Source organism: Hermetia illucens, chromosome 1 (genome assembly GCF_905115235.1).
Source record: "Hermetia illucens chromosome 1, iHerIll2.2.curated.20191125, whole genome shotgun sequence".
In the NCBI taxonomy this organism is placed as follows: Eukaryota; Metazoa; Arthropoda; class Insecta; order Diptera; family Stratiomyidae; genus Hermetia; species Hermetia illucens.
Genome location: NC_051849.1, coordinates 129,490,597 through 129,506,194, shown reverse-complemented (window position 1 = coordinate 129,506,194; position 15,598 = coordinate 129,490,597). Strand labels below are relative to the sequence as shown.

Here is a 15,598-nt window from a genome sequence, read left to right as displayed (position 1 = left end):
CGGATTAAGTGACCCGCCCACCGTAACCTATTGAGCCGGATTTTATCCACAACCGGACGGTTATGGTATCGCTCATAGATTTCGTCATTGTGTAGGCTACGGAATCGTCCATCCTCATGTAGGGGGCCAAAAATTCTTTGGAGGATTCTTCTCTCGAACGCGGCCAAGAGTTCGCAATCTTTCTTGCTAAGAACCCAAGTTTCCGAGGAATACATGAGAACTGGCAAGATCATAGTCTTGTACAGTAAGAGCTTTGACCCTATGGTGAGACGTTTCGAGCGAAACAGTCTTTGTAAGCTGAAATAGGCTGTGTTGGCTGACAACAACCGTGCGCGGATTTCATCATCGTAGTTGTTATCGGTTGTGATTTTCGACCCTAGATAGGAGAAATTATCAACGGTCTCAAAGTTGTATTCTCCTATCCTTATTCTTCTTCGTGTTTGTGTTTGACCAGTGCGGTTTGATGTTGTTGGTTGATTCGTCTTCGGTGCTGGCGTGGCCACTATATATTTTGTTTTGCCTTCATTGATGTGCAGCCCAAGATCTCGCGCCGCCGGCTCGATCTGGATGAAGGCAGTTTGCACGTCTCGGGTGGTTCTTCCCATGATGTCGATATCGTCAGCATAGGCCAGTAGTTGGGTGGACTTAAAGAGGATCGTACCTCTTGCATTTACCTCAGCATCACGGATCACTTTCTCGAGGGCCAGGTTAAAGAGGACGCATGATAGGGCATCCCCTTGTCGTAGACCGTTATTGATGTCGAATGGTCTTGAGAGTGATCCTGCTGCTTTTATCTGGCCTCGCACATTGGTCAGGGTCAGCCTAGTCAGTCTTATTAATTTCGTCGGGGTACCGAATTCTCTTAGGCCGTGTACAGTTTTACCCTGGCTATGCTATCATAGGTGGCTTTAAAGTCGATGAATAGATGGTGCAACTGTTGTCCATATTCCAACAGTTTTTTCATCGCTTGCCGCAGAGAGAAAATCTGATCTGTCGCTGATTTGCCTGGAGTCAAGCCTCTTTGGTATGGGCCAATGATGTTCTGGGCGTATGGGGCTATCCGGCCTAGCAAGATAGTGGAGAATATCTTGTAGATGGTACTCAGCAAAGTGATACCTCTATAATTGCTGCACTGTCTGATATCTCCCTTTTTATGTATGAGACAGATTATGCCTCGTTGCCAATCGTCAGGCATTGATTCGCTGTCCCATACCTTGAGCACAAGTTGATGGACCACTTGGTGTAACTGGTCGCCTCCATATTTAACCAATTCGGCTGTAATTCCATCGACTCCTGGCGACTTATGATTTTTTAGCCGATGAATTGCACGGACTGTTTCTCCTAAACTCGGTGGGGGCAGTATTTGTCCGTCGTCTTCAGTTGGCGGGACATCCAACTCGCCGATGTTCTAGTTGTTCAGTAGCTCATCAAAGTGCTCGACCCATCGCTCTAATATGCCCATTCTGTCGGAAATCAGATTTCCCTCTTTGTCTCGGCAGGATTAGCATCGAGGTGTACAAGGCTTCATCCTGCTGACTTGTTGGTAAAACTTCCGCGCCTGGTGCGGTTGCTCCCTGTACTTTTCTAGTTCACAGACTTGTTGGTTATCCCAGGCTTCCTTTCGCCGTCTGTGAAGTCGCTTCTCCGCTCCGAGTTCGTGATAAGTCTCTGCGCGTGCCCGCGTTCTTTGAGAATGCAGCATTACTCGGTATGCGGCATTCTTCCGTTCCGTTGCTAGCTTACATTCATCATCAAACCAGCCGTTCCGATTCCTTTTGCGGCTGGGGCCAAGTATGTTTGTGGCCGTATCCATGATAACGTTCTTCAGGTGATTGTGAAGATCATTTATTGATGCTTCATCTCCAGGTCCTCTGTTGACTGCGGTTATTGCGGCATCCATTTCTCTCTTATAGGTGCCGTGGAGGGTTGTGTTGTGGATGGCTTCAGTGTTCACTCTCACCTGATTGTCAGAGGGGATTCTAGGTGGTATTGTTATTCGAGCTCGGAGCACCATGCCAACGAGATAGTGATCCGAGTCTATAGTGGCCCCCTTTTTTGTTCTGACATTCATCAAGGCTGAGAGGTGGCGGCGTTCGATCAACACGTGGTCAATTTGGTTGAAAGTGGTCCCGTCTGGAGAGGCCCACGTATGTTTGTGGACCGCTTTCCGCGCAAACCAGGTACTTCCAACAACCATTTCGTGTGACCCTGCTAATTAAATAGTCCGCAGTCCGTTATCATTTGTTTTTTCGTGTAAGCTATGGGAGCCAACGTATCGCCTGAGTACTGGCTCCTTCCCTACTTGGCTGTTAAAATCCCCAAGTATTATTTTGATAGGTGGGGTACAAACTTCGAGGGTTCGTTCTACTGCCTCGTAGAAGGTATCCTTCTCCGACTCTCCAGTCTCCTCTGTAGAGGCGTGAACGTTTATGAGGCTTATATTTCTAAACTTGCCTCGCAAGCGCAGAGTGCATAGCCGTTCGCTTATGTTTTCAAAGCCGATAACAGCAGGTTTCATTTTTTGGCTGACTAAGAAACCTACTCCGAGCACATGGTTTACTGGATGACCACTATAATATGTGGTGTAGTGGCTCTTATCCAGGAAACCGGTCCCTGTCCATCGCATCTCCTGCAACGCTGTTATATCAGCCCTATATTGGGACAGGGTATCGGCTAGCTGCTCATCAGCTTCATCTCTGTACAGGGAGCGCATGTTCCATGAGAAAATGCGCAAATCGTTATTCCGTTGTCGTTACCGGGTCCGTCGTTTTAAAATCCGTCCTGTCCGAGGCTCCTGTTGTGGCTTCGTAACAAGTTGTTTTCCGTGTAGGGTTGTCAGCCCTACCCAACCCCCAACCTGGAGGACCAGTTGGTACAATTTGTCCCGTTTTTAGGCGCGGGAGACTCGCCTTCATCCTTCTCCGTCTGCAGCTTTTCGTTAAGAAAGAGCTCCCAGCGGTCACCACGTGTAGTAGTTAAATGGTTTGAAAAAATCGAATTTTTTTCTTTACATATTTCGAAATATACTTTCAGTATGAAGAAATGTACTGTTAAAATTTCAAATCGAAGTATTTCTAAAGTTACAGCGAATGAAGCACCCGCGGTAGGTGTAGAAACGGCCAACTAGCCAGCAGCAGCTCCTCAATCATTCCTTTCATAAAATTTCCTTGATATTATAGTCAGCTGGCTCAAGTCTTCCAACTGTAATGTATGTTTTGTTGTGTTTTTTTCCAACATTTCTTATAAGTACTGTACGAAACATTCAATTACCTAAAATTTTTTTCCTGAAAGTATTTACATAGACAAAGCATTCACTTTTTTAAATCGGTCAGTTGTATCACCTGCAGGATTCGCTTATTTCAAACTGTCCATTCATAAATAGCAGGCCACAAGAAAATTTTAGTTGTCTTTGGCTGTTTCTATGATTTTCGTGCGTAGTTTTTGGAATCGTGTTCATAATACATATCAGTCGAGTTTTTTAAGACAATGAAGCCCATGGTGTTTTACGTAGGCACCTGTCGTGAGACTTAATCCTACGGTCCTCTTAAGACACGGATTGATTTTGTGACCACAATCAGAGCCCCGCTGAGACAAGCAACAACGGTACCAGTCTATACCAAGTGCATGGCTTAGCATTCATACTGGTGGATGCAAGAATTACCCAACTATGGAGTACGGCACCCGTGTTGATACGCAACACCACGTCGAAGCCCGAAGGTCTCTTCTCGCTTGAGCATAACCACAACCACCATGAAACTCCCACTAGGGGGGCCAACCGCAAATAACCGAGCTGTCCTCACATACAACAGGAATTCACCCGAAGTATGTGAGTCCAGGGGCTTTCACGGTTCCCATGGTACCAATATACCCCTGGTAAGGTTTCGTGACCAATTTGCCACTTCAGATGAGTCCCCGTGCAGACTCGGGTCTAATCGCCCTAATTAAGCCTTTGGAGCATTCGCCTACTGAATCACGGCCGGCAAACCAAAGTGATCACAGCGTCTCCCGGTGCCACCACTATGGAGGTTCTCCTCGGCTACTTGGTTTTGGTTTGGCCGATAGGGTTGCCGCCCCATCTTGCCGCCGCCACCTCTGAGCACCTTTCAAGACAATGGGAAGAAAAGGTCCGTTATATGAGTATGGGAAGGAAAATATTTCTGCGTTTGGGTTGCAGTAAATTTACCCGGAAGAGACAACTTTGAGCTACTGTAACTTTATCAGTAATATCATAGTTTTGATAAACTTGGGAATAGCATGCTTCATACGTTGTCTATGTTACTGTTACTGCACATTCTTTTAACTCTATAATGAACTTAGAGGGAGGAAAGCGTTTTTAATTAATTTCCCAAAAATACAGTAATATACTATTATTAACTTAATTTGGGTAGATGTCGGTATAGAGAGTATTTTGAGGCCTGGGACATAGAGGCAGCTGGATGATTTTTTCAGATTTTTAGGTTGGGTAGTTGCTAAGAATGGGTCCTTTAAAGAAACCATCAGTTTCGACCTACGCACTCTCCACCTTTCCAATAAATGTCGAAAGTAAGACTGGCTTCGAAAAGCACTAATCGAGACCTTTCATTAAATGCCACAGATGACTATATCCGGTGAAAAAAATTGTATATCCCTCCTTTGCATGCAGCCTTCTTCAAACTCCACCTTAATTGTTTGTTCATAGTTCCCATATGTCCACCAAATTTTACACGGATCAGTTTAGCCATTTTGGAGAAAAGTACGTGTGACAGACAGACGGTAAATCAATTTTAATTGTTTTACACAAAACCTTAAATAAACAAGTGGTTCTATCATTTATGAACGGTTGAACAAACACATGTGTGCATGAATGCTGCAAGCGATACGATTAACAGATCCAAAAAAAATCAGGATGAATGGATTATCTTCGCAAGCTCTTTCAGAACAAAGTAGTTGAACGCTTCTAACAGTAATTATAAGAAATAGCTGAACGAAATACAGTGGTTCTATCATTTATGAGCGCACTCTATATATTAATTAACAAATAAGAATTTAGGAATATACGAGGAGAATTTGGCAAAATCTCATTCGTAAGTGTTGTTATGAGAAATCTACTGTCGCGTTTTACTCGAAATTACATTTTCACCGATTTAGATGTAATTCGAATCCCTTATTCTTCACACCTGTGCCGATATGCGGAACCTCGAAAATAATACATTATCTAATAGTAAATCGTTTTTTAACAATTTAACAAAAAAAATAAGACAATTTTGAATTTTTCTTTTCAGCAATTCGCATTTGAGGTTCAGCATATTCCACCACAGAAGACCGTATGCTTCGCGGAGTGATACTCTTTTTTCAAGGAGTCTACTTTGACCATAAAAAGAAATTAATCAATGCAGGCTCATATATATAATATATTTTAAGCTTCTATTAAAATCATATTAAAATGATTTATAAAAGGGGGAAAATAGTTGTAATCAACTTCATTAACACTACCTCGGAATACCGAACAGGGTTTTTCTTTTCCACAGGAATTTTCAATTGGGGAATCCAAATAATAAAAACAACAATATAGCTTACATTTTGACATTTACTTTGCATTTTCTCGATGAAGATATTAACAGACATTTGTATTTATACACATTTCTTAGGTTAAATAGTAGTTTTTTGCACATTTGCTTGGACACAGAGCTGAAAGATACTGCCTACAAACTACAAACAAAATCACATTTTGTGTCTAACATGAATCAAACGAAACCGCAAGTTTAATATTATTCATAGTAGCAATGTATACTCGTAATCCTAACTTAAAAAGCTTACACCCAAAGACAGCTATTGATGTCATACATATTTCGCATATTAGACAATTTTCTCGACAGATACATATTATTATTTCATGGTTCCGCCCACTGGTGAATTGACACTAAAAATTGGCTCATGTTGAGGTTGATGATGGTGAAGGTGGATGGCGTTGATACTCAAGACGCCACTGGAATTGATCTCGATCTGATCAAGAACCTGTGGTAGCGTTTCTTCAGCGCTCGCAAGAATTGACAAATCGGCGACTTCAGCCCGGCTAGCCATCGTGATAGAATGCAATATCACACGGGCCTCTGCGCCGTCATCCGCGCCGGAGGCGGTGGGGGTGGAGCTGAGCGCATCCTATGCATCGATCCCGTTAACTGAGCCTTGCTCATGCTTCCGCCTCCCAGCAGTGACATGTCCTCTTCTTCTCCCGATGACACAGAGTTCCCTTCCGATGGGGATGGTGATGGTGAAGGTGGCGACAGTGCTTCCTGCTCCTGCAGCATTGCTCGGAACTCTTGGATAGACTCATTTAGTGCCCATAGTTGTGAAAGAAGCGAGAGGTCCAACTGCCTGAGGCCAAACTGAAAATGAAAGATATTAACCGATTAGAACGAGTATTCGTGGAAAGATGATAAAATCTAGACATATATTTTCTTTGGTTTTCCATATTTATTTAAATTTCCTAAAAAGCCTCGGAGTCGATAATGCTAATTCTTTTCTATTTTTGATGTTTAGGTCCAAATGGAATGGTTAACCTTGAAGCGTAACTACGAGTCCAGCAGTCCATCACTAGGTTATATTCTATATTAGGCGCTCTTATGCAAATCAACTAAAATCTATTGCGGAATAAAATTATACAGAAATCAAAATTTCGACACAGTTTCAGTGGAAGATTTCCCAAAAGCTCCATAAACCATTCAATATTTCGCGAGATCGCACTTTTTATGCAAATCCAATCTGTCCAGCTTTGTTCATTCCGAGCCAAAACAGAAGAGTCTATTGCATGACAAATGATTTCTAAGCACCTATTCCGCCTGGAGTGCGTTCTCCACGGCAGTGGAAATGTAGGTGAATGCTCACAGATAAATATTCAGATTGGACAATAAGCAAACATTGCGTGAATGGGATCGAATATCGAATATGTTGATCTTCCAATCGAAGCGAAATTAATTCAGAATTTCAATCATGCAAATCCAATATTTACCTGCAAACGTTTGCACTTGAGATTTAATTACTGTTGCACAAAAACACTTCATTGCATTAAGTATGCAAAAGTGCGGTGAAGGAGGCATCCTGATTGCTGTGGCTTCACATTTCCACTCTGAAGCAAATTTGCGAGCCTAAGGCACTCCTCACACAATATCCATAAATAACCATTGGGACATGTCGTTAACAGAACAAAAGTTGGTCAGAATTGCAGCGCAGAAGACGTTTTGTAACTTCCAGTTGGGAAGGAATTATTTCTACTTGGAATTCTGTGGAATGACGAGACTTCTAATCGATGTTGGCTCTATTTTTGGATAGTATAATATTTGCATACTATTTTCGTCTATCGAATGGAAAAGTGAATTCCTTCAACTGAAAGATTTTTAAAGTGTCCCTTCGCAAAATTATCTCTCCTGATGTATAATGCTTCTCTATTCATATATGACTCTCTATAAATACGAATAATTTTCGATACTTCAGTTTCCGACGTAGAACTATGTACACACCTTGGCAACGATTACACTTTTTATTTGTAATTTCTTTTGTTGTTGCCTTTCCTTGAATAGTCAGAATACATTGTATCCGACGCCTCTACTGAACGGAACAAGAACTACGTTTTGTTTTGCAAACAAAACCTTAAAAAGAAGGATAAGCGCATAGCTGGGCCTCCTCTTATTTTGCAAAGTTTTTACTTTTTTAATCGACTGGTACTAACACACTTTTAAGCAGACTCCCACCCAAGAAGTTATGATGAAAAGTTAGCCTTTCTCTATATTTTGTAATCTGATGCACGATCTCTCAAATCGTGCGAATTTGGTGGTCCCTGCAGATGCTCGCATCTTTCTTATAGCGAGCTGCACTGGAAATTATTCTTGGACATACTTAGTTCCGCTTAGGCGAATTCTCCAATTTGAAAGACGATTTTAATTTCTCTTAGGTGGTTTTGGCTTGTCACCGGAAGATGCGGATATGGAATGACAAACTGAAACTGATCTTGGACATCAACGCTAGAGCTATCCACCGCTGCTTTTGGAATTTCTGCAGATCTGTTATTTCCACTCGTACGAAAATTCTGGGAATCCGAAACCTTTCCCAGAGAGTGCAAGAAGGTAATGATTGTTAAGCTTCCAAAGAAGGGCACCCGGTTTGAGTATGCTAATTGGAGTGGGTTCTGGTTAATCCCCGCTGTCGAAAAAATAATAGCTAAAATAATCTGGGAACACATCAAGGGCTTAGTCAGCAGGGAGCAAACTGGTTTGCACTCCTCTTGTGCGGACCACATCAACATTCAATGGATCATTTTAGAACAGCGCACAAAACGCAGACCTTCGCTTTACCTGCTCTTCATCAATTTCGAAAAAGCTTTCGATAGCGTGAACACAGAGTATATACTTATACCGTGCTCTACGCGAGAGGCGCAATCCGGAGCAACTAATAGCTATTATCAGTGCGATATATGAAAACGCACGTTCTGTCTCGAGGTAAAATCTCAGAGGGTTTGAAGCGAAGTCTGCCAGGGATGCATTTTGTCTTCGATATTAAATTTCTTTATGCTACCTTGCGGAATCCACTCTCCTAAGATGGCCGGCGGGTGGTTCACCTCAAGGGCACTTAGCGCAGAATAGTAGAGAAGGAGTGCGGGTATCTCGAGAAGTCCTGAAACGCATTTCAGTGAATCGCGGGTGATGGTGCGTAGCTGTGGTTGAGGCGCTGTACCCCATCAAGGGGTAAATAGCAGCCATATATATATTAAATTCATAGCTGAAATTTTCTGATATAGGGTTTACAAGATCATCCTTCTTCAAGAACAAGAGATTTCAATTAGCTTGTGTCACAGCGAAAATTATTATTAAATAATAATCATTTGCGCAACAATCCAATTGTATCTGGGCCTTGAAGTGTGTTAGAGCACTTCATCCAAGATCGTAACTGTACCCTACAGGATTACAGTACCCTATAGGAGGCAATTTGGTCAGCATTGCGCTGCCCCGAGGTTATTACCCTGATTTGACTCAGGTATTCATTCACAGCTCGACTGGTCGACTGGTATCTGACGTCAAACCTGCTGACCACACTGCCTCCTACAGTGTACTGTAGTGTACCGTTACGGTCTTGAATGAAGTGCTCTAACACACTTCAAGGCCCTGATCCAATAAGAATTGTTGCGCCAACGATTATTATTATTGTTATTATTATGTTCCGCACTAGTAAACTTTTCAAATTGCATATATGTAGTTTCTTCGTCGGTGTACCTTGCAAATCAAATTTCACTGATGGCGTAGAAGTGGGAACAGTCAACTCGGCTGTGAATGAGTACCTCAGTCACATCAAGGTAATAAATCCGGGCGAGCGCAATGCTGAATACAAAATCTCTCTCAAGACACCGCTCTCAACCTGCTTGAAAAAAGCTTTGAAACTGAAATCAGCGCGCTAATTAGCATCTTTCAATCCTCACTCCAGTTAGACTGGATTGTTCCCGTATCTACTGCTCCCAATCTAACCTGCCAGTATTATCCTGCAAATAAACTTCGGCAAATCTCCATAAATGAAAGCGAGAATAAAAAGTCGACCGGCTTGGACAAGACTCCATTGATAATCCTTAAGATGTGCTACAATACTAGAGCTAGGGCCACCTGTATGTGTTTTCCACATTTTTCAGTTGAGAAATTTCTGAGGATGAGTCTTTGATTTAAGTGCAATAGTCAAATCCCCACTCTCCTGCCATTGCAACAAATGTTGAAACTTAGTTGCGAAAAGAGTACTAATTGAGATTGATTGATATATTTGGTCAGAACAAGATTTACAGCATTCTTTTACAAGATTGGAGAAATAAGATATGAATACAGCGAATATACATACACTAAGAAGGTATACTAATTCTAACGAACGAATGATTAAGCAAGAATGCTCAGACGCCTTATGAAAAGAAGAATTGGAATAGAACGATGGCTCCTGGGGACCCCCACAAACCATTGAGAGCACTTGATAGATACTGCCAATCAAGGGTCAATGCATACTATTTCTCTGCTATCAAATCATATCTCCACTGCCACGTGGTGATCGTCGAGAGTTCTTGCTTAACGAAAAACTCTAGGAGGAGTGAAGATGAAGACGAGTCTATCGCACCTAAAAATTCTATCAACTGGTCGTCCAGGTTGGGGTTACATAGGACTGGCAACCCCACACGGAAAACTATTCTTATGAAGCTACGAGGCGATTGATAATACATAACTGGAATAACTCTTTTAATCGGCCTTAAATAAATAAACAAATAAATACTGGAAGATTAGAAACGGCGAGTGGCAGTGAATGGATGACTGCATGCAATAGACATGACTATTATTGGCTTTGTTACAAATGGACCCCATTGTCTTAGCAAGGTTTGAAATTATTTCGTGGTAGAGCTACATGACGCAGTGCAGATAACATTTGAATGCTTTTTAACAAGTAATGGGGAGGGTTGACGTATACTTCCTGAAATTGGTCATGGGGGCGTGTGGACGTATCCCTCGCATAAAATTGTTCCAAAAATCTGGAGCTGATGCTCAGAAGGTTTGCCTCTATCCTACCTCAAACACACACACACTGGAGCTGATGCAACTCGCAATCGCTTTTGCTAAAATTTACGATTCAATTCCAAATTTCATCTAGTTATGATATGATAATCTTGGCGCGGCTAGTTCTGTGTGTGCAACTGATTCCCGATCTGTTCCTCCTATTTAATCCTACTTCTGATCATTCCAGACCTGGAATGCAAGAGGCAGGCGGCAGGTGGCAGGCGGCTTACTACTAGAATAAGCAAACATTTCCCGCATTCTAGCAATTTCGCTCTTGCTATGACGTACCTGCCTAGCGAAATGCAATCATGAACGCAACTTTGTTTGGTGATTTCACTTTGATCGCAAAACCTCATTCCTCGATGATTACATTCCATAGAAACTCCGCACCCACTCGCTCCAAATAGGAATTTCATGTTTAACTTTTGGCAAGTAATCCAATAAAGAGCGACGTGCTGTATGCAAGTTTATTGATCTGACGAGTTTACGTATGAATGAAGATACTCATGGCTGGCATCTACGAGCGAATATCTGCTTTCCGTGCGATTACATTTGCTCCCTTGGCTTTGCAACCAAAAGTTGACCGACATTCTAAACAATTTCTAGCGAATCTCCACGCACCGCGGCTTTGGCGCTATCGCGAACCTAAAGCAGCAAGGCCAGTCCCAGATAAGGTACGTGTGTTTAATTTACATTACTTTTACCACCTGTTCCACAAACACTTCAAATGATCTGAAAATGCCCCCAAACTTCCATCCAGTTCCGGATGGTGCTTCAGGAATAATAATGCCTGCATTTGGCGGAAAGCAAAACTCATCATGGGAGAGTTGCCAGGCCAGGAAATATGAACGATGAGCAGCGACCAGTAACTTAGAACGCGTTGGTTTGGTTTCCTTTCCAGTGTCCAGTTTGGCATGAAGGATTAGGAAATGCAGCCCTCACATTTCAGCTCATTCCAGCAAGATACATTAAAATCCTCTGAAATGTGAAGGTCATGATTGGTTTTCTGTTCCATGTTGACGTTGGTATTGTTTTTTTCGTAAAATTCAATTACGGTCAAAAGGCACCTGTTCGCGACACTCTAAAAAATTAGCAACACTCTTTGCGCCTACTCCTCACTCATTCACCTGAAATCCAACGTCAAGAGCATGAAATTAAAGGTAAATATAATTCGAGGAAATATTGTCGAGTTTATAGTTGGTACGTGTTGAAACGTCGCATGACTGTTTACAGGCGAAAATTTGTATCGAACTGAATGTTGGATTAATGCGAACATCGTTTATTGGGCCTCCCTCGTGCTGTTCTGCATTTCAATGAAACTTCTCGGCCCGGCATATTGAGTTTAACGTTTTTTCCTCCAATAACCTGAGCGTGTACTCACGGAATTGTGTAGAGAGGGAGGGTAACAATTTTTGTGCATATATTGCACGGATTTAAATGGAAGTGGAGTTCACCCAATGCAACTACGGTGCAACAATACGTAGTACCGTCCAATTATTGTTGGTGCTTTCATTTACCGTCGCTGCCGCTTTTTTCGAAGGTTATGCATTCTATATAAGCGTAAAGGTGCACTGAATATGAAGGAGAGCGAACCATTCAGCACATTAGCCTGCACATTTTTCAGGATAATTTTATAAAGTTCTCCCCGACTTAGATTATTTTTATTGGATATTGAAATGGGCAGTCCCAGTCTGAATAGTAGCAAACCTATGTAGTAACTATTGAATTGATGGAGTCTTGTAATTTAGACAAAGTGCAGTGCTAGCCAAGTACTCGTAAATATTTCGCAATGAACTCCGGACATGTAAAAATCATGATGAATACTTTGCAAAGAATAAAACATCTGGAAGCGGAAGAGGATACAAGACCAATATAGCAAAGTTGTGTCCATTCGAAATAACATCGGCCCCAGCCCGTAGTATTCCGATGACACAATGCAGACCAATATTCACGAATGCTCGGAGTTTTCCAGTAACAATGGCAGTCACTTTCCAAGTGCTACTATGTATATACGAGGTCTACCAGGAATTTGCTAAATGAATAAAATGGTCTAGCATAGCTTTGGTTAGATTTGCACTGATACCCAGACAATGCCCAACGAAATTCTAAGATGACATGAAGTAAATTTTTGCTTTTTTTAATATCTAAATAATTATAATAATAGCTAAACTTGGCCGATCTATCTAGTGCCTGCCTCGCACGCTAACCAAAGCATTAATTTGACAAGCCAAAGACTGGCCAAGCTTCTCCAAGTAGACTTCATATTTAAATTTGGCAAGCCTAACTGTGATCACACTGATCCACTAAAAAATTTCCAGCCGAGTACATTTCGTAATGATCGTCCATATCAGACTGGAACTATACTCAGTCTAGCCATAAATACTGCCAACATTTTCAAACGCCATAACCCATGAACAGAACGTCGGAGCCAAAATGTTTTTTTATTGTTGGCATAATTCGAAGCACAAATATATGTGTGTACTGCGAGCTGCACTATTCTCTATTTAGAAATTTAAATATTTACGAATGCGTATTTCGTAGGTGGCAATCATTTATATGCACGTACTGTGTGAGCCAATTCCCAACCACCTGTTTACCTTAGACACGAAATCTGCCTGCCTGTTGTCTGTGACAGATTGTCTGATGTCTGAGACAGCCTCAGAAATTTGTCTGTCTGATGTCTGATAAATGATGTTGAAAATATCTTTCGAGTTACATACATAATTTTTCCATACACCTGCAAAACCTTTTAACTTTGTTATTGAAGATTAAGTCCAACTCCACATACGTATAACGTGTTCAGACGACTAAGGCTAATATTCGCTATCCAAGCGAATGCTTACATTTCAGTAGAAAAAAATCGTATTCGCACTTGGAAATACTCGCGTTAATCCAACAGAATTCGTATTCGTACTCGTAAATACGAACACGTTTGTATTCACTTTTGGATATGAGAATGCAGCCGTATTCGTATTCACTTTTGTAAATACCGAGTATTCACTTTTTCGAATACGGATACTATTCGTATTCATAGAAAACCATCGTGCGAATTTATTCGTATATGTAATTACGAATACAAATATGCTCAACACTGCTGCCAGGCAATTCAGCCGCGTCGCGTCGCTTAGCTAAATGTTGTGCCGCGTAGCGCCGCTCAAGTGTGTATTTCTGCCTACAAAATCATATAAAAATATTTTGACAGGCAGTGTTGCTTGCGGTCGTGTCACATCGCGTAACGCAGTCATCCCTTAAACCGTCCTCAACGTCACGAATCACGGAGAAAGCTGCTGGGTTTCATTAAGAAAGTATATTTTCAGTAATGTTTGCTGTCCATCAAGATCGTGTGACCTAACATCACTGAAATATTGGGTTGGGGAAAAAGAAATGTCGTATTTATGATCGAAATTCGACGCTTTATTTAACATTCTTAGAATTATCCGATTTAGGTCAAATGTGCGCCGTTTTGTTCACAAACTTGTTGCCATTTAGAAGGCAGCTTCATTATCCCTCCCTTATAAACCCCTCCCCCCCTTATTTGCAAAAAACTCAGCACTAAGAACATTTTACATGAGATCGGAAGAGATGGTAATCACTTGGTGCCTGGTCCGAACTATACGGTGGGTGCAATAAGGCATCCGATCCGAGCTCCCGTCACTTCTGGCGGGTCATCAAAAATGTGTGAGGCCGAGCGTTGTCCTGGCGGAACATAACACCATTCCTATTGATCAATTCTGGCCGCTTCTGGTCAATCGCCTGCTTCAAACGGTCGAGTTGCTCACAGTGGAGAACCGAATTGAGGGTCTGGCCATAGTTGAGCAGCTCATAGTGGATTCCCTTCTAATCCCACCAAACACACAGCAAAACCTTCCTGGCCGTCAATCCGGGCTTGACGATGGTTTGGGCCGGTTCGCCGCGCTTCGACTGCGATCTTTTTCGCTTGAGGTTGTCCTACGGGATCCACTTTCCATCACTAGTCATTATCCGCTTCAAAAATGGGTGGAATTCGTTCCGTTTTAGCAGTGCGTCGCAGGCGTTGATTCGGTCCAAGAGATTTTTTTGCGTCAACTCATGTGGCACCCACACGTCCAGCTTTTTTGGAATCTAATCTTCTGCAAATGGTTCCAAACGATTTTATGGTTTTGTTTTTAAAATCATTTTTGTTTTTAAGAAATAGGTAACAATAGTATATAGATTGGAAAAATGAACAATAAAAAACAATCCTTTAAAATAACAAAAATAACTTAAATCTAATGGCCACTGTGGGCTCTTAAAGTTTTCGAATAACAATTTATAGACAGAGAGAACAGTAAGAAATAAAAATCTAATTCTACAATAAGTTGTCGGGAAATGGTCAAAAACCCGACAGAATTCACTTGGCCTTAGTGGCAAATAAAGAAATATAAAAGTAATAATAAATATTTGATCGCTTCAAAAAATACTTTTAACTTAAATTATTGTTCTTAAAACTATCATAATTATATATTTTATATTACACATTTTTTCTTTTTTTTTACAATAACATTCTTACAAAAAAAAACAAAGAATAATAACGTATGTATTTATAAGTTACAACTGGAGACAAAATCAGCACCCGTTCAATATGTACATATTTACAAAGCCCCACCAAGAAACAAATGGCAGAACTGAGCACGGCCACCGCTAACCGGCATCCCGCAGCCACCTGTACCACTTAATATCAATTGCTCTCGCTCTGGAGTATCTCCAGTCGAATATCGGAGCCCCCACTGTCAAATTCGGGGGGTATTCTATCCTTTTGTCCGTGGCCCGCCTATGTATATGATACATAACCGGATCACCGGCAGAATCAAGAATTAGACCATTCCTGTCAAGATACACGAACGCTTGGGGAGCAATGAAGCCTGTCGTGAGAATTTTCTCGAAATACCCATAATTTGGGTAGAACGGCTGCGAAACCCAAGGGTTCTCACCATGCGAAGCAGATCGCACTATATGATTCCGAATCAATCTGACGATAACTGTGTCGATTCTTGGCACAGCAGCAGCCACATACATCACTTCATTAGCTACAT

The 15,598-nt window shown here is 41.7% G+C and overlaps 1 protein-coding gene across 1 annotated transcript in view; it reads right to left on the bottom strand.

Moving 5' to 3' along the window:
• Positions 1–5,548: 5,548 nt before the first annotated feature.
• The window catches only part of LOC119647133 (probable serine/threonine-protein kinase nek3), a 174,222-nt gene continuing 164,172 nt past the window's right edge, over positions 5,549–15,598 (bottom strand). Inside the window, exon 3 of the mRNA XM_038047924.1 lies at positions 5,549–6,365. Within this exon, the coding sequence (XP_037903852.1) occupies positions 6,078–6,365 (288 nt within the window). The 3' untranslated portion in view covers positions 5,549–6,077. The remainder of the gene's footprint in view (positions 6,366–15,598) is intronic.